This window comes from Phacochoerus africanus, chromosome 3 (genome assembly GCF_016906955.1).
Source record: "Phacochoerus africanus isolate WHEZ1 chromosome 3, ROS_Pafr_v1, whole genome shotgun sequence".
In the NCBI taxonomy this organism is placed as follows: domain Eukaryota; kingdom Metazoa; phylum Chordata; class Mammalia; order Artiodactyla; family Suidae; genus Phacochoerus; species Phacochoerus africanus.
The window spans coordinates 49895735-49921000 of record NC_062546.1 but is presented as its reverse complement, the minus strand read 5'-3'; the positions used below and the strand labels follow the sequence as shown (position 1 = coordinate 49921000).

The 25266-nt window shown below is 39.9% G+C and overlaps 1 protein-coding gene across 1 annotated transcript in view; it reads left to right on the top strand.

Annotated features, from left to right (window-relative positions):
* Positions 1-22924, top strand: part of LOC125121896 (ankyrin repeat domain-containing protein 26-like) — a 76692-nt gene extending 53768 nt beyond the window's left edge. Inside the window, 8 exon segments of the mRNA XM_047770204.1 lie at positions 3881-3940; positions 3942-4016; positions 4018-4173; positions 4755-4918; positions 6214-6451; positions 17605-17650; positions 18812-18877; positions 22656-22924. Of these exon segments, the coding sequence (XP_047626160.1) occupies positions 3881-3940; positions 3942-4016; positions 4018-4173; positions 4755-4918; positions 6214-6451; positions 17605-17650; positions 18812-18877; positions 22656-22924 (1074 nt within the window).
* The last annotated feature ends 2342 nt before the right edge of the window (positions 22925-25266 follow it).

Here is a 25266-nt window from a genome sequence, read left to right as displayed (position 1 = left end):
CCCAGTACCATTTGTTTAAATGGAATTATCTGTCACTCTTACTGACAGTCAACTGACTGTAACTGTGAGGGTTTCTTTTTAGATCCTCAGTGGTAATGCACTGATCTGTATGCCAGTGTGCCAGTACTAAGTGCCAGTACTGTCAGATTTTATGGGAACGCTTTCCCCAGTCATCCTACAGGTTAACAGTTGTTTTATGTAATAATAACAGGTCAGTGTAGTGGGATGATTTTTAACCACTGCTGTGGAGATGTTCTGCTTCTGAAGGAACTGTGGCCAGCTTAGGCCTGCTGACTCCATGACATGATGGAAAGTAGGCTTACAAAGATAAAGTCCATTTCTCTTCTGCCCTCTATCAGAACTACTACTCTAACCCAGTGCCTCCCACTTCACTCCAGTTTTTCTCAAATCTTGGTCATAGGATCTGCTGCCTTGGTCCTCTCTGTGCGCTCTTATGTTTAACTCATTATAATTCATAGACTCATCCATAAGTTTTTTTGCCGTCTGGGAGGAGAAAATTAAGTCTGTGCTGTCAGCTTTCCTCTTTGGTAGTCTCTCTAATCCATCCTCTTGCAGTTCACAACTCAATCCTCTTTTGACTTGGTTCTTGTGCGCACCACTCTTCGTGGTGATCGTGTTCTTGGCTCTCAGAATTCACAGGTCCTTGTTTCCACCTCCTTTTACTTAAAGGGATGCGTAGCCGTGTTTATAAGTAATACATAATTAATGGAATAAAGGTTTCATGCCATCCAAAGAAAAATACTCAAGAGTGCAGCTGTTAAAAATCAGATAATATTGAGAATTTGCTTGTGGCACAGCTGGTTAAGTCTCCAGTGTTGTTACAGCAGCGGCCCAGGTTGCTACTGTGACACAGGTTCAATCCCAGGCCCAAGTGCGCTCCCCCCAAAAAAACAGGTAATATTTAGTCAGTTTATCAGAGACAAATAATAAATCCATAATTTGTATTTCACAATTTCAAAGACTGTTTGTGTGATATGGAGAAGCATTGTGGTAGAACATAAGAGGAGATAGTGTTACCTCCTCATGCGGACAAGCTTTAAGCAGAGAGAAAATTGTATTTAACTTAAATACCACCAAAGGACACTACGTATGTTTTACTAGTGTGGAAATTAAAAATGCTTCCATAGGGTTTATTTCCTCCCTGAGGAAAGGAACATGAATGCAGATTGAGTGCTAGATTATTAAATACTCAAAGCTGCCTATCTCTGGAATTTCAGTTAAATGAAATGAGTTAAAAAGTCTGATTTTGGTTATTATACCGATGATTTCTAGTTGTTTTTCAGGTACTGTACTTCTAATCATGTGCCTCCTTGCTTATAAGTTTTCCTTAGCCTCAATCTTGAGACTTTTTAAGGTGGCTCACGTGCCAATTTATAAGAAATTGTAATTAAAGGGAACCCTAAAAAGCTTTCTCCTCAGAAGTTCTTAAGTGTCTCTTCTAGATATCTGCTTCTTCTCCTCAGTGTTTTTTGTCATTAAGAAATTAATCTGGTAGATTTTTTTTTCTTTTTGTCTTTTTAGGGCCAAACACAGCATATGGAATGTCCCAGGCTAGGAGTCAAATCGGAACTACATACAAATCAGAACCATCCTATGCCACAGCCGCAACAATGCCAGATGTGAGCCGTGTCTGTTACCTACACCACAGCTCTCAGCGACACCAGATACTTAACCCACTCAGCGAGGCCAGGAGTCAAACCTGCACCCTCACGGATGTTAGATTCGTTTCTGCTAAACCACGGTGGGAACTCCTTAAAATAATCTCTGCATTTATTAGATTCCTGGTTATAGGATCCCAGATTCTACTGTATTTATGAGATATTTCTTATGATCATTTTTAATACAGTTTCCTGTTTATCCGTTTTTCCCTGACAACTTCCCAGAGGTTCATAATCTACACCGGGAAGAACATGGCCAGGACAGTGGCCTCTGTTCCCCTGAGCTTCAGCTGAGGGAGCAAGAAGGCCAGGGTCTGGAATCACTTGAAGATGTGTCCACTCACTCATCTGATTGGTGGTGGTGGTGGGTGGCTAGAACTTTGGTTGGGCCAGACAAGTGCAACCCCTGCCCTGAACACCTGGGGTCTCTTTCCGGCCTGAGCTCCTTCACAACAGTGGCCTGGGATCCCAGGGTAAGGGCCAAGGAGAAGCTGTATTGTCTTTTCTAACCTAGGCTTGCAGTTCACAGAGCATTTTCCCCGTATTCTGCTCATTAGGAGCAAGTCACTTAAGGTTGCCCCATGTCAGACCTTTTTTATAAGGTGGGTTTTCTAAAACTTACCTTTACATTTAAAAACCAGCCTTATATCTGCTCACTGGCCACAATTTTTTATATTCCATCCACATGAAAAGGACACTTATTCCTACCTAGTTCTCCCACAACTCTCAATTATGATGGTGTCAGGCTCAGGCTCAAGTCCCAGATTGTACCATCTTCATCAGATACAGATACAGCTAAGGTACCTGGGTGTGGTTTTTAGTGTTAGCCCCTTGATTACAGTCCTCTCACTATGAAGATGTGGGAAATAAAGGGTGCAGTTATCTACCACCCACACACCCACCATTCTTGGCCTCTTTTAGTCAACAGTGGTAGCAGTATTTTTACTTCCACAGTTCTCTTTAAAACTTTGAGTTTCCTCTGAATTTTATTGGGGTACATTCCATTGCAAAAGCTGCCCTTACATGAATCTTTTTGAGGTAAGCTCTTCACCTTGAGCTCCCTGTGAAGTTCTCATGGGACAAAACCATTCAATTCTTATGCTTTAATATCTTTAACAGAATTTGAGGCAGACATGAAATCTTTCCAAGGTCTTAACAAGGGGATTTATAGTCTTGGCTTCATCTGTAGACCATGGTTTCCTGGCAGTACCCTGGATGTGATCTTAGCCAGGAAGCCATTTCTTTATTTTAGTTGTATTTGACAGCTGGACACATGCAAGTGCTGTAAATGGGATACAGATATTTGAACCCAGTGAGTCCTGGTTTCTTTAGGTTAATCATCTTTTCTTGTTGGCTGTCACTGTCAGCCTGTTCAAGGGCCATCAGTCTTCCCTTAACCATCTTGCAAAGCCCTTGCGTTTTTATCCTTACTCTTCACTACATCATTGTACCTACAGCCAGTGAGTCCTTCCCAACTCAGTGTCACTGAAATACCAGTGAGTACTTTGGTTTGTTTTGGTTTCATTTGTTCTCTTATTTTCTGGAAAGTAACAAAGACTTACAAACCTTGAGGCATTGTTTGGTTCAGGAAACTTGTGTGCATCATCTCACTAAACTTTTACACTAGGAGATATGATTTCTCCTTCACTCTGTGAAACATTTCTCCTTGGAATGCAGGTCAAATGAGCATAAAATATTTGTAGTTCTGAAAAAAGGCTTATGACATTGGAATGCAGACTAAAAAGATTATTTCATTAGAGTCTTGTTTTCAAAATGTTGTTTGGGGAGCCATTTATTAACTCAGCTCTGAAGAATTCAGTATCTCTACAACTTCCTTAAAAATCATGGACAGCTAAGATAAGGGGGAAGTACTAAGGGACTTTTTTACTAAGAGATGACTTATAGTCGTTTTACGGAGAAAAGATATGCAATAATTATAGACACATAAAATATAAAATCAAGTGCAAATGTGTAATACAGATGATGACAGGAATGATTTTATTTTGGTGACTCAGTGGTTTGAAATTTTTCATTTTCTGCATAATTCAAGATTCTACATTCTACAGTGTAGATAGCATTTTATTGTAACTGAATTTATTTCAAAATGTGATACTGGTTGTGAGTTAAGCTATTCTCAACCTACTTCCCTCATTACACTGTATTACTCAGTGTCATTATTATTCTTCACTCTGTCATATCAGAGTGATGGTCCGAGAGCACAGCAGTGAACTGCATGTTCCAAATGTCTACATCTGGATGCAAAAAAATCAAGTTCTTCAACAGGAATTATTATGTACGAAAGGAATGCAGAAGAGATGTGGAAAACTCGGGGAGAATAAAAAAAAAATTGGAACAAGCAGTAGTAAACCTCAAGAGTCACATAGAAATGAATATGGTGGAACGCAGTCAGGTAGAGCACTGTGAACAGGAGATTGAAGAAGGAGCAAGACAGGAGATAGAAGAACAGTTAACAAAAGTCCGCTTATTCCTACAGGTGGATGTATTGATCTTGAATGTGCTATAATTCACTTCCCTCTAAATTACAACATGGATGTATACATTTTATGTGTTTCCTCTGCTTCTCTTCTAATAGTTAGTTTTGTAGATTTCCGAGTGGAAGATGGCATTTTTTTCTCCCTTAAGATATTTCAGTTTCCGTCATTATTATCACTAAGTTGAGCTTTTAGATTACAGTGATTCAGATGACAAAATCACACCAATTGGTATAATGCAAGGCTATTTGGAGGATAAGAAAATATTGTGATTGAAAAATTGTGCTGTACTCTTGGATTACTCATACATTGTATTTCTCAATTTTTTTTAAATTTTAAAGTGATCCTATGATTCTTTGTGTTATCACATGACATGAGCACTAATATAACAGCAATTCAACTTTAATTTTATAATTCAGATATAATTCAGTTAACATTGATGATAAACATTTTAAAGTGAGCTTCTTTTTCAACACATTTACATTTGCTCTCTGAATCGTTGACTCCAAACTAAATGAGTAAATATACTAGAGTTACTCAGGTTATAATTATTTTTTAAATGTTTCCTTTTAATCTGCTTTAGACACAAGCAGTGTCTCAAGAAAACTTAGAGCAATATCTGAAATCTCAATGCTCCAAAGAAAACACTTTTCATGAATCTTCTAGTAAAACGAAATTGGAAAAATATAAGAAACTCTACCTAGAAGAATTAAAATTGAGAAAGTCGCTGGGAAAAAAACTGAACAAGTAAGTTAAAACATAGAGTCATAAGCTAAGTGCTTTAGCGTCTTTGCAATGTAGAGAGTGATATTATTTTAAAATTTCTTGTTGGAATTTCTATAAACAGGAGTGTTATCAAGTTGAACTATTTTTTGGAAGATGATACCTTAAACCAAAAGGGTTACATTCTGGCTTTTGATGAATTTACTTTCTTGATTACGATATTTGCTTTCATCACCAGAGGATGCTGTGAAGGCAAACTCTGATGTATCCTCTTAAATTTTTCTAATCTATATAAAGGCATGCATGTGAAAGGGGGAAAATTAACATAGGGGTAAAGGGCAGTATACTTCACTTAGTGGCTAAGAACAATACAGTGGCCTGCCTGTGGAAAACAGAAAGGGCAGATCCCACCTCCCATACTTTGGTAACTACTGTTATGACCTACAGGTGTCCCCACTATCCAAATGTAGAATGTTTCTATGAAATCTTTTTTTAAATTCTTTTGATGGCCACATCTGCAGCATATGGAAGTTCCTGGACGGGAGGTCGAATCAGAGCTGCAACTGCCAGCCTACTCCACAGTCACAGCAAAGCAGGATCTGAGCCACGTCTGGGACCTACAGCACAGCCCACGCCTACACCAGATACTTAACCCACTGAGAGAGGCCAGGGATGGAATACGCATCTTCGTGGATACTAGTTGGGTTCATTAACACTGAGCCACAATCGGAACTCCCCCTATGAAGTCTTTTCTATAACCCAAATGGCATAAAGCAAAGAAGCAGTTAGCTGAGGACACTTCTTGCTAGTGGGTGCATAAAATAAATATGCATAAATAAAGCACAGATGCTTCTGGCACAGTTAAAAGCCACGGAGGCTTGATGCTGAGATGCTAAATGTACTTCCTGGGGGAGGAGCTTCATGGGTCTGCTCTCCCTGCTTGAGTTGCAGTGCCTCTGAGATGGCTCTCTGTAGAAAGAACACTGACCACTGTTTTGGGTCTTTGCCTCTTTTCATAAAATCAGAAATCCTCTTCAGATTTTTTTTTCAGTTATCATCAAAAACATGCCCATGTAAACCTTTCCTTAAAGCAAAGAACATATACTTTTGGGAAGCAGGGGATACTTGTAGCTACCTCTGGAACTGTCTCCGTTCTTTTTGATCAAGGCATATATGTCCTTCTGCCCTGAGACATTTTCTGAGTCAAAACATAGTTCAGTGGGACATTCCATTTATTATTATGGGGGCAACTTAATAAGGTGCCTATCAATTAGGAATCATCTGAGGAAAATGAAATGAATGAAATTTGCATTTTGCAGACTTCACAGGATTAAGGAGAGGCTGGCTGAGACCAGTACGAAACCTCTGTTGAAGAAACAGCGGAACAGATCTTTACCCCAAACATTTACTACAAGTCCAGTCCTGGAGCCACCTGGTGCTGAAAATATTCCCAATAGCTCCGTGTTCAGAAGAAATCTTAAAACAAGAGAAACCTTAAAGTCTTCTACCTCACGTTCACGACCTTCATTTGACAGCATTGTGACTGACTTGATGAAGGTTAGTTAAATTATCCTTTCTTCCTTGTGTTTCAGATTTCTGATATAATTTGTGTTTTTAATTGGTGAAATTCAGATTTGTTTATTTGACTTATGCACACTTAGTAAAAGCCATAATTATTTGTGCTAATAAAGAAAGAAGACAAATTTTGCCATTTTTTAAGTCCCTGGATTTCTCCTTTTAAGAGATACCTATCATAACTTTATTCAATAAATGTAACTAATTGACAAATTTAAATTTCTTGAAAAGCTGCATTTAAATGCTTTTTTTTTTCTTTTTAGGGCTACATTTGCAGCATATGGAAGTTTCCTCTGCCACAGCCACAGCAGCGTAGGCTCCAAGCCGTGTCTGTGACCTATATCACAGTTCAGGCAGCCCTGGATCCTCAACCCACTGATGGAGGCCATGGATCAAAGCTACTTCCTCATAGATACTAGTTGGGTTTGTTACTGCTGAGCCACAAGAGGAACTCCTTAGATGCTATTTTAGAAATTAAATATTATTGTCAAATAACCAAAGATACACTTTCAGATGCTTGGCATACTTGATTACAGCTTGGCCATAGTTGACAGTAATTTTCAAATTCTGTTGCACGTTAGTTTTCCTACCCCTCAGCATAAGTGAATGGCTGGCATTCAAGCACTGAACCCCACATGGATGTTTATTACTTAAAGGAAGCTATGATAAAGGCTTTGTACAAATGAAGTGAACTTTTAACACTAAATTAACAGGTTTAGTTCCCATCATGGCTCAGTGGGTTAAGAACCCAACACAGTGTCCGAGAGGATGCAGGTTCAATCCCTGGCCTTGCTCATTGGATTAAGGAGCAGGCATTGCCCCAAGCTGTGGCATAGGTCACACATGTGACTCAGATCTGGTGTTGGCATGCCAGTGGTGTAGCCATCAACCTCAGCTCTGATTCGACCCCTGGCCTAGAAACTTCCATTGCCACTGGTGCAGCCATAAAAATAAAAGGTTCATTTCTGCTTATTTTTTTCTTTTTCTTTTTCTTTTTTTCCTTTGTGGTGACCCTGCAGCATTTGGAGTTTCTGGGCCAGGGGTCAGATCTGAGCCACAGTTGGGACCTATGCCACAGGTCAGGCAATGCAGATCCTTTAACCCACTGTGGGGTCCGAGGTTAAACCTGCATCCTGGCATTGCAGAGATGCTGCCCATCCCATTGCGCCAAAGCAGGAACTCCCTCATTTCTGTGTTTAACTTAAAACTTTGGTCATTTTCTTACATGAAAGTACATTCTTAATTTCTGTTTTACTGGTGGCATTTTAATTTCAATTTTTATAAAATGTCTTGCTCAGCAGTTGTAGTGCATTCCTAAATATATGTTAAATAAAGGCACTATTTAAACTTTTTAAATGAAGTTCACCTATGTCTCTGTCTTGCCATGACTTAGATGAATGATGTCTAAGATGGCAATGATGGGGCGTCTGTAAACTGCAACAACTTTACATTGTGTGTCAGTGCTATTAAAATAGCCACTTTAATCAGGGTGTTTTCATGATGTTCCTGATGTAAAGTAGCTTGGGCCCTCCTTAAATGATGTTTCAACTTGTTTCCTCACTTGGTGTCATGTCATAATAAATCATAGAAGAGCAAAGTTAAGATGCTTAGCACTGCAGCTCAGCTGGGCCTGAATGCTTCAGAGTGTTGAAACTGGACTCTAGGGTACAAAAATAAAATACACGTCATACACTTCTGTCAGTAGATAAGCAGGATGCAAACTTAAAATATTCTCATTAGTTGACACCCAAAAAATCATGACATGCATCATTTTACAAGATGAGGAAGAAAGGGTTTGTGTGCAGAAGACAGAAGTCACGCAAGAGAAAAAATGCTGAGGCATTTCACACTTTAATTTTTTGGACGAAAGGGGTGTTTATTGTTTAGTATTTCTCGTTAAATTGAAAGATAGTTCATTTTAGACGTAATGTTGTAATTCTGAGATTTACATAGCTCCCTTGTGGGGCCTTCTCTGTCAAATCATGCTAGAGTTAATAAGAGAGATTTAAAAATATTCCCTCAAGAGGCAAAGACATGTCTCCGTGATCACTATAGACAGGATGCCTTAAAAGAGTTCTTCTACAGGTACTGTTTTCTGAATTCTCAGTCAGAAGGAAGGGGCCTTCTAGAATTGCTGTGGCTGTAACTATTTCTACTAGGAAAACATAAAATAATCCTCTGAGAGGAGTTAACATACTGTCTAAAATGTCAGAAAGGGGTGGGTTTTGATCAAGGAGCTGAAAAATGAAGTAGAGCAGGACCTCATTGCTCATCCCCTCCAAAGGCCATGGTTTGCATCTACTAAGCCCCAACTCCGCCCTCATCACACTCCCTCCCCCTCCATCTTGGCAGCCACAGGTCTGCTCTCCATGCCCAAGAGTTTGTTTCTTTTCTGTAGATTGGCTCACTGCTGCCATATATTAGATTCCAGATAGAAGTGACATCATCTGGTATTTCTCTTTTGCTTTTGACTTAAAGATGAACGTTTGGCATGACACATGATGTGTCTCAACAGAATTTTTTTTTTAATTATTTATTATTATTTATTTCCCACTGTACAGCAAGGGGGTCAGGTTATCCTTACATGTATACATTACAATTACATTTACATTTTTCCCCCAGCCTTTCTTCTGTTGCAACATGAGTATCTAGACAAAGTTCTCAATGCTATTCAGCAGGATCTCCTTGTAAATCTATTCTAAGTTGTGTCTGATAAGCCCAAGCTCCCGATCCCTCCCACTCCCTCCCCCTCCCATCAGGCAGCCACAAGTCTCTTCTCCAAGTCCATGATTTTCTTTTCTAAGGAGATGTTCATTTGTGCTGGATATTAGATTCCAGTTATAAGTGATATCATATGGTATTTGTCTTTGTCTTTCTGGCTCATTTCACTCAGTATGAGATTCTCTAGTTCCACCCATGTTGCTGCAAATGGCATGATGTCATTCTTTTTTATGGCTGAGTAGTATTCCATTGTGTATGTATACCACCTCTTCCGAATCCAATCATCTGTCGATGGACATTTGGGTTGTTTCCATGTCCTGGCTACTGTGAATAGTGCTGCAATGAACATGCGGGTGCATGTGTCCCTTTTAAGGAGAGTTTTGTCCGGATAGATGCCCAAGAGTGGGATTGCGGGGTCATATGGAAGTTCTATGTATAGATTTCTAAGGTATCTCCAAACTGTTCTCCATAGTGGCTGTACCAGTTGACATTCCCACCAACAGTGTAGGAGGGTTCCCTTTTCTCCACACCCCCTCCAGCACGTGTTATTTGTGGATTTATTAATGATGGCCATTCTGACTGGTGTGAGGTGATATGTCATGGTAGTTTTGATTTGCATTTCTCTTATAGTCAGCGATGTTGAGCATTTTTTCATGTGTTTGTTGGCCATCTGTATATCTTCTTTGGAGAAATGTCTATTGAGGTCTTTTGCCCATTTTTCCACTGATTGATTGGCTTTTTTGCTGCTGGGTTGTATAAGTTGTTTATATATTCTAGAGATTAAGCCCTTGTCGGTTGCATCATTTGAAACTCTTTTCTCCCATTCTGTAAGTTGTCTTTTTGTTTTCTTTTGGGTTTCCTTTGCTGTGCAAAAGCTTTTCAGTTTGATGAGGTCCCATGGGTTTATTTTTGCTCTAATTTCGATTGCTGTGGGAGACTGACCTGAGAAAATATTCATGATGTTGATGTCAGAGAGTGTTTTGCCTATGTTTTCTTCTAGGAGTTTGATGGTGTCCTGTCGTATATTTAAGTCTTTCAGCCATTTGGAGTTTATTTTTGTGCATGGTGTGAGGGTGTGTTCTAGTTTCCTTGCTTTGCATGCAGCTGTCCAGGTTTCCCAGCAATGCTTGCTGAATAGACTTTTTTTTTCCCATTTGATGTTCTTGCCTCCCTTGTCAAGGATTAATTGACCATAGGTGTCAGGGTTTATTTCCGGGTTCTCTCTTCTGTTCCATTGGTCTGTCTGTCTGTTTTGATACCAGTACCACACTGTTTTGATGACTGTGGCTTTGTAGTATTTCTTGAAGTCTGGGAGAGTTATGCCTCCTGCTTGGTTTTTGTTTCTCAGGATTGCTTTGGCGATTCTGGGTCTTTTGTGGTTCCATATAAATGTTTGGATTGTTTGTTCTAGTTCTGTGAAAAATGTCCTGGGGAATTTGATAGGGATTGCATTGAATCTGTAGATTGCTTTGGGTAGTATGGCCATTTTTACAATATTGATTTTCCCAATCCAGGAACATGGAATATCTTTCCATTTCTTTACATCTTCTTTGATTTCTTTGATTAAAGTTTTATAGCTCTCGGCATATAGGTCCTTTACCTCCTTGGTCAGGTGTATTCCGAGGTATTTGATTTTGTGAGGTGCAATTTTAAAAGGCATTATATTTTTGTATTCCTTTTCTAATATTTCATTGCTGGTATACAGAAATGCAACTGACTTCTGAATGTTAATCTTCTATCCTGCTACTTTGCTGAATTTATGAATCAGTTCAAGTAGTTTTGGGGTTGAGTCCTTAGGGTTTTCTATGTATACTATCATGTCATCTGCATACAGTGACAGTTTGATCTCTTCTCTTCCTATATGGATGCCTTTTATTTCTTTGGTTTGTCTAATTGCTGTGGCTAGGAGTTCCAAAACTCTGTTGGAGAGCAGTGGTGAGAGTGGGCATCCCTGTCTTTTCCAGATTGGAGTGAGAAGGCTTTCAGTTTTTCCCCATTGAGGATTATATTTGCTGTGGGTTTCTCATAAATGGCTTTGATTATATTCAGGAATGTTCCCTCTATACCCACTTTGGCGAGGGTCTTGATCATGAATGGATGTTGGACTTTGTCAAATGCTTTTTCTGCATCTATTGAGATGATCATATGATTTTTTACTTTTTTTTTTGTTAATGTGGTGTATGATGCTGATTGATTTGCGTATGTTGAACCATCCTTGTGAACCTGGGATGAACCCTACCTGGTCATGGTGTATAATTTTTTTGGTATGTTGTTGGATTCGGTTGGCTAAGATTTTGTTGAGAATTTTTGCATCTATATTCATCAATGATATTGGGCGATAGTTTTCTTTTTTGGTGGTATCTCTGTCTGGTTTTGGAATGAGGGTGATGGTGGCATCATAGAATGTCTTTGGGAGTATTCCTTCTTCTTCAACCTTTTGAAAGAGTTTAAGGAGGATGGGCATCAATTCCTCTTTATATGTTTGATAAAATTCACCTGTGAAGCCATCTGGTCCTGGACTTTTATTTGTAGGGAGTGATTTTATGACCTCTTCAATTTCATTTCTAGTGATCAGTCTGTTCAGTTGGTCTGTTTCTACTTGATTCAGTTTTGGCAGGCTGTAAGATTCTAGAAAATTGTCCATTTCTTCCAGATTGTCAAACTTGTTGCCATATAGTTGTTCATAGTATTCTCTTATGGTTTTTTGTATTTCTGCTGTATCCGTTGTGATTTCTCCTTTTTCATTTATAATTTTGGTTATTTGGGTTCTTTCTCTCCTCTTTTTAGTGAGTCTGGCCAGGGGTTTGTCCATTTTGTTCACCTTTTCAAAGAACCAGCTCTTGGTTTTATTAATTTTCTCTATTGTTTTTTGAGTCTCTATTTTATTGATTTCTTCTTTGATCTTTATAATTTCCTTCCTTCTGCTGACTTTAGGACTTTTTTGTTCTTCTTTTTCTAATTCATTTAGGTGGAGGGTTAAGTTATCCATTTGGGATCTTTCTTCTTTTTGGAGAAAGGCCTGTATTGCTATAAATTCCCCTCTGAGCACTGCTTTCGCAGCATCCCATAGATTTTGAGCGGTTGTGTCTTCACTATCATTTGTTTCAAGGTAGTTTTTAATTTCTTTCTTGATTTCCTCATTGACCCATTGGTTTTTTAGTAGCATGTTGTTTAGTCTCCATGCAGTAGGTTTTTTCTCTTTCCTTTTCCCATGGTTGATTTCCAATTTCATGGCATTGTGGTCAGAGAAGATACTTGAGATAATTTCTATGCTCCTAAATTTATTGAGATTAGCTTTGTGTCCCAATATGTGGTCGATTCTTGAGAATGTTCCATGAGCATTTGAGAAGAATGTGTATTCTGCTTTTTTTGGATGTAGTGTCCTGAATATATCAATTAAGTCTAACTTTTCTATTGTTTCCTTTAGGATCTCTGTTGCTTTATTGGTTTTCTGTCTAGAGGATCTGTCCATTGATGTGAGGGGGGTATTAAGGTCTCCTACTATGATTGTATTCTCATCAATATCTCCCTTTATGTCTGTTAATATTTGTTGTATGTATCTGGGTGCTCCTGTATTTGGGGCATATATGTTGACGATAGTAACATCCTCTCCTTGGATGGATCCCTTAATCATTAAGTAGAGTCCTTCTTTGTCTTTCTTTATGTCTTTTGTTTTAAAGTCTACTTTGTCTGATATGAGCGTTGCGACTCCTGCTTTTCTGTCTTGTCTATTGGCGTGAAATATTTTTCCCCACCCTTTCACTTTCAATCTATATGTATCTTTTGTCCTAAGGTGAGTTTCTTGTAGGCAGCATATTGAAGGTTTTTGCCTTTTTATCCACTCAGCCACTCTGTGTCTTTTGATTGGGGCATTCAGCCCATTGACATTTAAGGTGATAATTGATAGATGATTATTTATTGCCATTTGAACCTCGTGTTCCAGTTGATTCTATGGTTCTCCATTCTTCCTTTCTTTTTTTGGTTGGATGGTCTCCTGTTATTATCTGCTTGAGTGTTTTTTTTTTTCATTTTTTGCAAATGCAATATTTGGTTTTGGCTTGTGGTTGCCCTGTTTTTTAAGTATGCTAACCCCTTCCCATAATTGTGTGTTTTAGCCTGATGGTCCTGTAAGTTCAAACCCTTCATTACTATATTAAAATTAAGAAGAGAAACATACAAACAAACAAAAAGGGTTATTTACTTCCTAACATCCCTTGCCCACATTTTATGGTTTTGATGACTCTTTTTTATTTTTTCTTTTTAATTTTATTTTGTTTGAGGCCTGTTCATGATTAAATCTGTATGCTGGCTTATTTGAGTGACTGCTCTCTGATTGCGATTTCCTCAGTCCTAGTTCTTCCTCTTCTTCTTTTTTTTTTTTTTTCTTTTCTTTTTTCTTCCCTTTCCTTCCTTTCTTTTTGGTTTAGAGAAGCCCTTTCAATATTTCCTTTAACCTGGGTTTTGTGTTGCAGTATTCTTTAAGTTTTTGTTTGTTGGAAAAAATTTTTATTTCCCCTTCTATTTTAAATGATATTCTTGCTGGATAGAGTATTCTAGGTTGCATATTTTTTCCTTTGAGCACTTTAAATATCTCTTGCCATTCCCTCCTGGCCTGTAGTGTTTCTCAACAGAATATTGAGTGACATTTCCTTTCAGAAATAAGCCTCCAGTTTACATCACCAAGGCAGTGCCGTCCACGCTGAAGTTTAACTCTGATCACACGATCACAACAGTTAAGCGAGTTTCTCAGAAGTCAGAGGCAGAGTTCAGACAACGTGTTTATTGTTTTACTTCTGTGCTCCATATAATCCCACATGTCCCACTTTGTTTTGTCCACATGGACCAGTGAGCAGGCATTTTATCTTTTGAAAGATAAGGGTAACTGCTCAACTTCTTCCAGTCCTTTTTCATTCATTTTTCCTCCCTGTACGTCATTTTTCAGCAGCTTAATCAACTTAATCCTCAGTACTTTACTCTGCAGCAAAATAGATGTATTTAATGCTAACAAGCTAACCAGTGTAATTTCCTTCACACATGAACCTACTTACAAGTGGATAATGAAGTGGTTTACATGGCTTGGTTTTATTATATTTCCCTAGTTGCATTTACTTTTATAACTTTCAAAATAAGAATGATGTCAAATTTTAACTTAAAAGTATCAATAATTACTGAAAGTATATTAGAAAGGCATGTGTATGTCTATGTGTGTGGCATGTATGCTTTTCTCAAATTAGTCTCAAAAAGAGAGTGCAACTTTATTTTCTAGCCCATTACCTGAAATTTCATCTAACGGGAATACGTTATGGTTGGTTGAATGGACGTATATTTGTACTTGCTGTGCTTTGTACTGTGATTGGCTCTACTATATTTCTCTGTCAAAAATACTCCTTACTAACTTTCCCTGGTTCAGAATAGGGTTTGGGAGTTCTATGGATCCTGTAAGCTGAAGCATAGGTCCAGATGCGGCTCCAATTTGACCCCTAACCTGGAACTTCTATATGCCACAGTTGTGGCTGAAAAAAGAAAGAGGAAAAAAAGAAAAAACAAACAAAAAAAAAGCTAGAGGTTGTTTTGAACAGCGTACATTAATTACAATGTCAGGGAAGAAGGAAACATTTCTATGAGTGTTTTCTGGTCATCGTCCTTGTTGAAACTGTGATGAGGTAGCTAGCCATTGACACTTCTCCTTGTAAGGACAGAATGTAGGAAGGAGTCAGGCAGGTGGTGATCAGCTAAGTAGCCTCATCACTAACACATACTGATGAATTGTAGGACAGAGTTTAGATGTGCAGCCACCCTGGGCTTCGGGATTCTTCATCCCCAATCAGGCCCTTTGCCTCTCAGTCCTAAAGAGAGGAAGCAAATGCTTGACACCTCTGCCGGGGGCGTGCTGCTTCCTGCAGATGTGAGACCCAAATGCTCTGGGAAGACACATCTTTTGAAAGAAAAGATTCAGAACCAAGCAAGCTCTCCTTAGTTCCTTCTTACAAACTCTCCCACTAGGTAAATCTCCTTTCCTCTCCTGATGTGGGTAGAGGAGGTCTGAGTCCTCAGGTGGAAACTTTAGGCCAAGGAAGTGAAGTTCACCTATAATTTCTGACTGGATTTAAATTGCAGTTGGGGTTGAGCTCCTCTCTCTTGTATATACCAGGTAATGATGAGAGATTGGAGAGAAGGATGCTAGGTGGTCAAGAGAAATCTGTTTTATATTCTAAGGATGGCCATAAATTACCTCCAAGGTGGATAATTCATTTGTTGGCTGACTTTGGTAAAATACATTTTATTTGGAGGAAATGAATATTGTTTTAAGGAAGAATCTCTGTTTCAGCCGGCTTGATACCATTAAAGATTTTCTCCTTCAAGTTGCCTGTCCTTTGGTTAAACAAAAGTGTGCTTTAGAAATTGAGTGTATTGACCACATATAATAGGAATTGCATTGATAATTTACTCTTGTCCATGCCTTTAAAACATATAATTTAGTTAGAAAGTTATCATTTCATGTCTCATACCTCAAACATTATTTGTCTACATGACAGTCTTCCATATTTTCTCTCAGTTCTAGTTTAAAATCTGTCTTTTTCCCTAATCCGAGGAAGGAGCTGTCATACACCTCTAGACTGAGCAAGAAGGCCTTTTGCTTTGTGACCCCAGGCAAGCTGCAGTCTCTCGGCCTGCCTTACTTACCTCTTGTCAAATTAAGTTCTAACTAAATCAGTCACTTTCCTCCCTTAAGTTATTTTTCAAAAAAAACCCTTTCTTTCTGAAAAGTATTTTTTTGCATGAAACTGTATTATATAAAACAGAGACAAGCATAGAGCTGTTCAGCCAAAGGAAAGAAGGAGAGTCTGAAGCTGAAACTTCTTTGGCCCTCAGTCCTGAAGTGCCCCCCTTCTTTTTCAATGGGACAGAGTTTGGAAACTAAAGGTTAAGAGGGAAGCCTTGTAGTTAAAAATCTTACACTTAACAGCCTGCAGAATCCTTGTTTTCTTATCTAATTTTCTCACCTTTCTTTGACTTTGCGAAATGGAAAAGTTGAAAGAACATTGCAGGTGTGTTCCTTTGATTAATGTTGGACTAAACTACTTCCTTCATCTGAACACAGTTCTCACGTAGAAATCAGCATAAAGGTCTCAAAAGTACACACTGAGGACAAGAGCTTTGGGCAGAAACGACAGTAATCTTACACTGGTAGTTCCCTAATCCAACATGTGTAAAATGTGATTTACATTTTTGCATAGTGTTTATTATAAAATAATTTTATAAAAATATAAGTATGTATAGGCAGTATAAAATTTTTTCAATAAGGCTTTCTCCGTTCACCTGTTATCAGCTGTGACTTTCATAAGACCTATCTAGGAGTGCAGTCACATTACTCACTTTATTCGGCCTCTCTGTAATGCTGCTGTAAGAAAAATGTTATGGAGAACAGTCTGAAAATGTTGGAAAACATGTGAGGCAAACATTTGTCTTGGCACGTACACTTGACCAGGGCATTGTCTGTCATGGTATCCTTATCACCTCAGCATTGGCTTCAGTATGCTATTTTAGATCCTGCTGAGCGAGAGGATGCATTTTGTATGAAACATGTAATAAAAAGAATACTCTAGGTGGAGGCACTTGCAATATAGTTTGAAATAGCCTCAGGCATTTCAGAACAAAGTGGATAAATATAATTAGATGTTTCCAAAAGCCGGCCCTCATTTCTAGAATGGAAACAAAGTCCCAGAGTTACAATTCAAGAATTATATATTGTTTTCCTTGTTTCTAATTCTAGAAAGTCATGATTAGAAACCCAGGGTGAAAACCGGCCTAGCCCCTCTCTTATTCCTTTCTTCCAGCAAGTTTTGGGTTTTTTGTTTTTGCCACTAAAATTTTCACATGACATTATAACAGAACCACTTTCTTCATTTTATGTATTTAAGATTCTATGTTGAAAAATTATTACCATGGAACAGACCTTACAATTTTAGTTTCATAAAAGTATAAGAATGGAAAGCTCATTTTAAGGAAAAATCCATTGGTTAAACTTTAATAAAGGGAAGTTTTTCTAAGAATTGCAAAGTAACACATTCAGTGTAAAATTTGACTTGAATAGCTTAAACTTCTTTGTCCCAGAAAGATCAAGCATCAGCCTCTGAAATTATGTATATTCAATACACCAATATTTATTGTACTTTGGATCAGATTAATGCAAACAGCATTGCATATGTATGTTCTCTATTAGCGAAAATCAAAATAGGTAGGAATTTATTTTATTTCATTCATTTGCTTATTTTTCTATTTGAGCAATCCCCAAGTTAGGTCTCATCTGAAAGTATTATTTACAGGCCATATTTCATAAGCCATATATAGCATTTGTACAAAAATGCTCTTGTTTAACTTCAACATTATAAATAACATTTGACTTATTTCAGAGTCAGCGGAAGATGGAAAAATATATAAATAGAGCATTAGCAGAAGGTATGTTGTCAAAATTTATGAATTACATTTAGACATTGATTTCTGAAATCAACTATAAATAGTAAATGGCAACTCTTTCCATTGATTGCATAACAGATACTACGGTAAGTATTTTTCCTATACATATTACATGAAAAGTATAAAACAATAAGCATTTATAATGAAAAATATACTCATTCATTATTTATGCATCATGTTCCTTAGCATTCAACAAATTCTCAAAAAGCCTATTTGTTTTTCTTTGTGGCTCTATTCTTTATTTCTGCCTTCCTCATGGCCTGGTCCGCCTGCACACTGACACTGTTCTGAGAAAACAGGGGGTTCACCACCTTCTCAACTTTCTGGTAGTGATCGAGGCCAAAAAACCCAGACTCAGGCCATCACAGTTCATGCAGCTTTCACTTGGTGGGTGACATTTGAATTTCCTGTCATTAAAGTTGTCATTGGTTTAGCTTTTGCCCCCAGGAAAAGTTCCAAATTCCTTCCTGTGGAATAAAAACACCCAAGTCAGTTTGGTTCCTGAGGAAGCATTCTGCCTTATCTCCCTCCTACCCTCCTCTGCCCCTTTCCTCTGTCTGGCATCTAGTCAAATAGACAGCTGGCAATTCTGAACAGCTCTTGCTCACCTCTGCTCTTTGTGTTTGCTTCTTCCCTCCAGTTCCCATAGTTTTGCCAGGTGTCTACTTCCATATCACCTCCACGCAAAAGCTGACAATATTGACACCAAGTTGGATGTCCCTTCTGAGGGTTCCAGTCATGCGCTGTTTTCTACCTGTCATAGGACTTACGACTCTGTATGGAAATTGCCTGTTTGTCTAGTTTTCCAGTTTAGAGTATATGATTATTCAGGGTGGCCTGTGTCACCTTCCACTCGTAATTCCAGTGCCTGTCACAGTACCTCAGCACATGGCTATTGACTAAATGAGTGAGGAGTGAGAAAAGCAGAAGCTCTGAGAGTCGGCCTTGAGAGCAGTGCGCTCAGCATGTAACCATGGGCAAACGATAAACTAGTCATTGTGTATTTTGTGCTGTAATCGTATATAGATATTTTTCATTCTTCTTAACACTTAGAAAGGTCTCTGTTCTTTTTAACTCCCTTATATTTTAGTTAACTAGAAAGGATTTTAAATGAAAAATGCCATTCTTTCCTTTTCTCTCCAGGCATTGCTGAACTTGATTCTGTGTACCGGAGAGCTTCTCATCTAAGATCTAGTGATGAGCCCTTTTGTAAACATGACACAATATGTATAGATTTTGAAGAAAATTTACATTGTCTGAAAAAGAAATAGTAGAACTTTATATCTACTGGACAGTTAACATAACATTTTTGTTTTTTCCCATTAAAATAAAAATCCTTATCGAAGCAAATATTTTTGTGTCATATGTGTACAAGAATTTTTATAGTATTTTCCATCATTTTTCTCTGTATGTAACATTTAAGGAGATTTTGTGAATAAAACCCAGCACTGTTGAGTTTTTCATACTCCAGCTGAACCCAGATACCAGCTATTTAATCAGCAGCCAAACCACCAAACCTGTCATTAATCTTTAGCTGTGTTGGGAGTTCCTATTGTGGCACAGTGGAAGTGAATACGACTAGGATCCACGAGGTCACAGGTTGGATCCCTGGCCTTGCTCAGTGGGTATGAGCTGTGGTGTTGGTCACAGAATTGGCTTGGATGCCATGTTGCTGTGGCTGTGGTCTAGGCTGACAGCTATAGCTCTGATTCAAACCCTACCCTGGGAACTGCCATATGCCACAGGTGCAGCCCTGAGAAACAAAGAAAAAATATATATTTAGCAGTGTTGATTAGATAGATTTCTTGTAGTTTCCAGTTTTATCGCTATATATAAAGATAAAGATTTAGACAGACATGATTTGAATATACTGAGGCTGTGGCTGTTGTCAATGTGTTGATGTATTACAGTTGTTGCAGAGTCATAAAACTCATTCTATATAACTTTAAACTCCGATACATAGATCTTTCCTCATGTGGCAATAAGATTTGCCTAAGGCTTTTCCCCTTTTCTAATTTGTTTTTAAATTTACTTTTTGGAAACAGTTTTAAAATTAGAATTGTTTCGAAGCCCCTGACTCAAATAGACATCATCACCAAACTACCATATCTCCCATATATTTCTCTAAGGTACCATTTATCTTTCTCCCATAAGTGTTTACTCTCCCCCCACCAAGAAGTCATTTCTTTTTCAGAGAATGCCTATAAAGCATCCCCTATAAAGCCTAGCCTCAATATTCCTGTCTGGTCTCTTATCAATTTCCATTGATTAAGGAGGCCAAGAGCCAAGAAGGCACACTTACCCATGGTGACACTGCAGCCGGAGGTTCAGGGGGCTGCTCATCACTCATGGGGAAGCAGCATTAGGTGGCCCCGGAGATGCCCAGATCCTCTTCCAGAAACAGGACAACTGCCCCACATCAGGTGCCATAAAATCTCTTACCAACCTGGACTCTTGGCCTCTTTCATCAATGAAAATTGAAGAGACCAGACATGAAATTCAGGCAAGTCTTTATTAGGGCCCCAAAATACAGTGGATGTTTTAACAAAAATAAATGTACTCTTACCATATGATCTAGCGCTTGTGCTCCGATTTACACAAATAAGCTAAAAACATGTCCATATAAAAATACTCAAATGTTCGTAGAATGTTTATTCAGAATTGCCAAAAATTAAAAGTAACTAAGATGTCCTTCAAAGGGTGAAAGAAACAAATCCATATAAATTTATTTATTTAATGATAAATAAACTTTGGTAAGTACATAGAATGGATTTGTTTCTTTCCACGACTGCACCTGCAGCATCTGGAAGTTCCCAGGCTAGGGGATCAAATCGGAGTTTCAGCTGCAGGCATACCCGACAGCCACAGCCATACCAGATCCTTAACCTACTGAGTGAGGCCAGGAATCAAACCTGCATCCTCAGAGAGACAGTGTTGTGTTCTTAACCCACTGAATGGGAACTCCATAGCACGGAATATGAATAGGTAGTATAAAGAAACAATCTGTCAAGAAACATAAGAAAGAAATGTAAAAGTGTATTTCTTAGTGAATGAAGCCAGTCTGTAAGAGCTACATGGTGGATAATTCCAGCTATATGGCATTCTGGAGAAGATAAAACTATGGAGACATAAAAAGATCAGTCTTCGTCAGGGGCTCAGCGGAGGGGGGAAGTATTAACAGGTGAAGTAGAGGCGCTTTGTGAATGATGAACTATTGGTTATGATGCTGTGACGGTAGATACAGGTAACCATATATTTGTCAAAACCCCTGAACTTTCTGTACAGTAGGAAGAGTGAACTCCAATGTAAATTATGCAGTTTTATTAGCAGTCATGTATTAACACTGGTTCATGAAATGCAGCACAGAAATGCAAGATCTTAATAACAGTAGAAACTGAGCGCGGGAGCAAGGAGGTATACGGGAACTCCGTGTGATCTACTCAGTTTTCTGTAACTTAAAACGTCTCTAAAAACAAAGTATATATATTTTTTTAATTGTGGGATTTGAAACTGGTGGTCTCATCTTCTTTATACAGATTGAAATTTGGGTTTGTGTTTTTTTTCTAAGTACGCAGTGGTCTTTTGACATTGGTTGGTTGGTTTTACTTGGAAACTTCATCATGTAGAACCGGACATTTGTAAAATCTTTAGCCAAGGGTGTCTGACAGGAAATCCAATGATTTGGACTATGCATTCCCTGCCATTCATAAGGAGGTTTTCATTAGAACCCAAAGCACCATAGCAAGTATCACTCTGATATTGGCTACCAAGCCTAATGATAAATGCCAGAAAGACCACAGAGATTCTGTCCTCAAAGTCACTTACTATATTTACATAACGCAAAAACAGTGTTACCATACTAGGGTTCTTTTAGACTTTTAAAAAACTAAATCTACAAACATGCCACATACTTTTTATTAATAGATCCTGAATGTTTTGGAGTTCAGACATGATCAAGTATTAAACAGGAGAGCTGTAATCTTAGACTGTGCATAGTATATAATATTTTGTAATTTCTCAAGGTCTTTCAAACTGATTGTGAGAATTGAGTATACTAAACCAGGCCTACTTTCAAAGCCTAAGTGTTAATAACTTCTTGATAATATGTTCCATAAATTCTTTAGTTGAATTTGTATACAAACAGTGTCTATACATTCAGTACTGTGCATAACATAGTGAATGACAGTGAAGAAATCAAATGTGCTTCTCTTCCACAGGCAGCACGTGGAAGTTCCCAAGCTAGGGATGGAACCTGTGCCAGAGCCACAGTGGTAAGAACACAGGAACCCTTAAACTGCTAGGCCATCAGAGAACCCCCTATATGTGTTTTTTTGGAAAAGGCCAGAGTAGTTCTATGACTGGATATTTTGGTGTTTTTGTTTGTTTGTTTTTTGATGGGATTACACTTCACCATCCACTTTTGCCACATTTCAAACATACATACACTCATAGTGTTGCACTGTACAAATGTACCCCCCACCACACACACACACCCACACGTGCGCTCGCGTTTATTTACTTTCCGTCTGCTGTTGGATTTCATGCTGAAATCCATGTTCTCATGGCCTGACCCCAAGAGCATTTGCCCAACGAAGCTGTTTGCTGTGCTTGGAATTTGTCTTGGTCTGTTTCAGAGACAAGTTTTTATTTCCACTTGTATGGGGTTGACTCTCTCCTTCCCTTCTAGCTTCTGGGCTTTGTATGTCTGCTCTCCACTGACCTTTTTGGTTGGCAAGGATGGCATCCTGCATAGTTGCTCTCCCAGAGCTTGCCTGGGTTCCTTTTGCCAGTCCCCGAAGTCTCTCCCTCCATCCTTCCCTCCTTCCGCCTGTGCGGGGAGGCAAGGTGGTGCGGGGGTTGAGGGAGGAAGAGAAGAGACGGTGGAGGGGAACCCGAGATCTCTCTCACTAGTGCTGCCCTGGCAGCCAGGGTCTCTGTGGAATTCCCACGCCCGGGAATCACAGAGGGGAGTGATTGTAACTCCTAGGCAACAGCAGCAGCATCGGTCCAGCTACTACCTACTCCCTGCCACCCTCTGTCCATGTGCTGCCCGGTACCCTGCTGAGCAGTGCTGAACCAGGAGGTAGCTCGGTGACCAAAGCTTGGAGGTCACTCAAGACGCCCCTGCCTCGCCCCAGACGAACTGGGGCATTTACCCAAAAAGGGTGCTGTGTCACTGCCAGCTGGCCAGCCATTAACAACCATCCTGGTGACATTTGCAGCGGGTGTCGGGTGCCACCTGGTGGCCGCTTTTAGATCGTCCCTTCCATCTGGCGCTTGGGTTACCTTCCCCTGGGATGGGCCTCAGCTGCTGTCACCAGGGATGCTGGAGGCAACTGCCCAAGTAGTGCAGAGGCGTGGACGCGTCCTTCTCTCCCCAGAGACTGGGCAGTGCAGGTCTATGAGGGAGCGACCATTGTTGCGCTCCCCACCCAGGCTCTAGCTAGGCCCACCAGGCAAGATGGACCAGCATCCGCTCTTGGTCCTCTGGCCCCAGGACCGACACTACCGGGGCCAGGCAGCCATGCTAGCAAGGGAGAGGGGGTTCTGTGCCTGGACTGCCTGTGGCTTGGTGGTCTGGCCTTCTCCCAGGTCACCCTTCTGATCCTAAGGGCTCCTGGCCCTTCCAGAGTCCCACCCAGGAGACCTTAGAACCTAGGCCTGGTGGCCTCTGAAGCTGAGGCCTGAGGACACACCATCAACCAGAGACATGTGCGTCCCCAGGCCTTTACAACCAGTTTGGTTAGGTACAGAGGGGGTGGTGTGTCATGGGGGGGAAGGGGTGGAAAATGCCTCCACCTGTCTGTTGCCCCACTTCTAGCTGCCTTGAGCCCAGTCACCGAGAAGGCCCCTCAACATCCTGTCTTGGGTCACTTGCCACCGAAGGTCCCTGCCATTTTAGTTTCTCAGCACTGAGGGAGACAATCAGGAAATGTCTTCAACATGTGAAAAAAACTAAAATTCAAGATAGAAGTCATCTGGACCATTAAAGTTCCAGATGAACTAAGGGTAAGATACAGTCCTGGCCCTGGAAGGAGGAAGGAGGCGAGAGAAGAAACAGACCTTTGGCAAATCTGACCTACATGTGGCCTGTTTAATCCTTTCCATTCAATTGTTTAGGAACTTTTCACATAGGAATCCATTCAGGAAGCTTTCTGTGTCTGGCCCAAAGGCCTCCTAGAGCCCCAGGCTGGGGAGGAAATCAAAGCACGATCACCACACTGGGTGGGGGTCCCAGGTGAGGCCAGGACAGCAAGGAGAAGGGTGGGGATCACGAAAGGCTTCATGGAGGAGGTGACATCTGATTTGGGTCTTCAAGGACAAACCATCATCCAGCCAGGGCTTGGAATTGAGCAGAAATTGAACATGTGATGAATGAATGAATGAATGAATGAATGCGTGTCCCTCTCACTAGGCACAAGAAGGGCAACCTACCAATGCCGAGGTGTAGAACCACAGGATGCACCTCGGGAACAGGGCAGCAGCTGCTGCTCGGTGCCTGCCTGGCCCCAAGTGTGGGCATCTCTGCCACCACACCCTGTGTCCCAGCTGCTCAGGGAACCCTTGTATGTCCTCTGACCTGGGATGCTGTGGTCATCCTCAGTAAGGCATGCCTGTGTGGCCTTGATCCCACATGGGCTGGTCTCACATCAAGGGGCTCTGTGAAGGGGAGGTTGACTGCTGCTCCAGGTCAGGAGGGGGAGGGGGAGGATGGCAGGGAGTCTGCGGGAGGACCATGTCTGTACCACTCAAATCATCTACACAGTCAACCTAACACCATTTTTAGTGGTATTCTTCATAAAAATAGCAAACGAATCCTAAAATTTGCATGGAACCACAAACCCAAACAGCCAAGCCACCCTGAGAAAAAACAAATCCAGATGGCCCTCCTCTGGTCTCCAGAAATTAGGTCAATCTGATTAGTCACCTTGCTACCAACCTAAAGGTCAGATCTCATATTGCCACCACATGTGACACAACAAGGACATCCCTGGGAGGAGACAGCCTGATAGCACCTGTTCCTGCACCCACTCTTGTGGCCTCAGTCTCAGACACAGACTCGCCCCAAAGCCTCAGCTGGGGGCATTTTCACATCGCTCCATTATCCGTGAGCATTTCAGGGCTCTGGACTGGTAGTGAGAGCAGGCAGGTCTTCTTACTGCAGGTTCAGTTTCCTTCTCATAATCCTGGGTCTTATATCTCACTGCATTCTAGCTTTATATTGCATTTCATTCAAACCACCCATGTTTCCAGAGGAAAGATAAGTTGATCTTAAGAACATAAATTTATAAATTGTCAAGGGACAATTTTGATGATGCTCTAGGTGAATTTATATATTATATTTGATCTTTTCTAGTTTAATACATTACCTGAACTACAAATTGCTTTATTCCTTTCTGTGAAATTTTATTCTTTAAAACACAATGGGTCTGCAATAGAATGATTTAGCGCTAGTTCTGTGTCTTTAAAGTTGCTTTAGTATTTTGGTACATTTCAAATATTTTACAATAATGAGATTTTAGCAGATGATCAGAAAAATGACTTTGTTTTATCCTATCATAGTAATGGGATAACAATTTTTTTGTCTTGTTACCAAA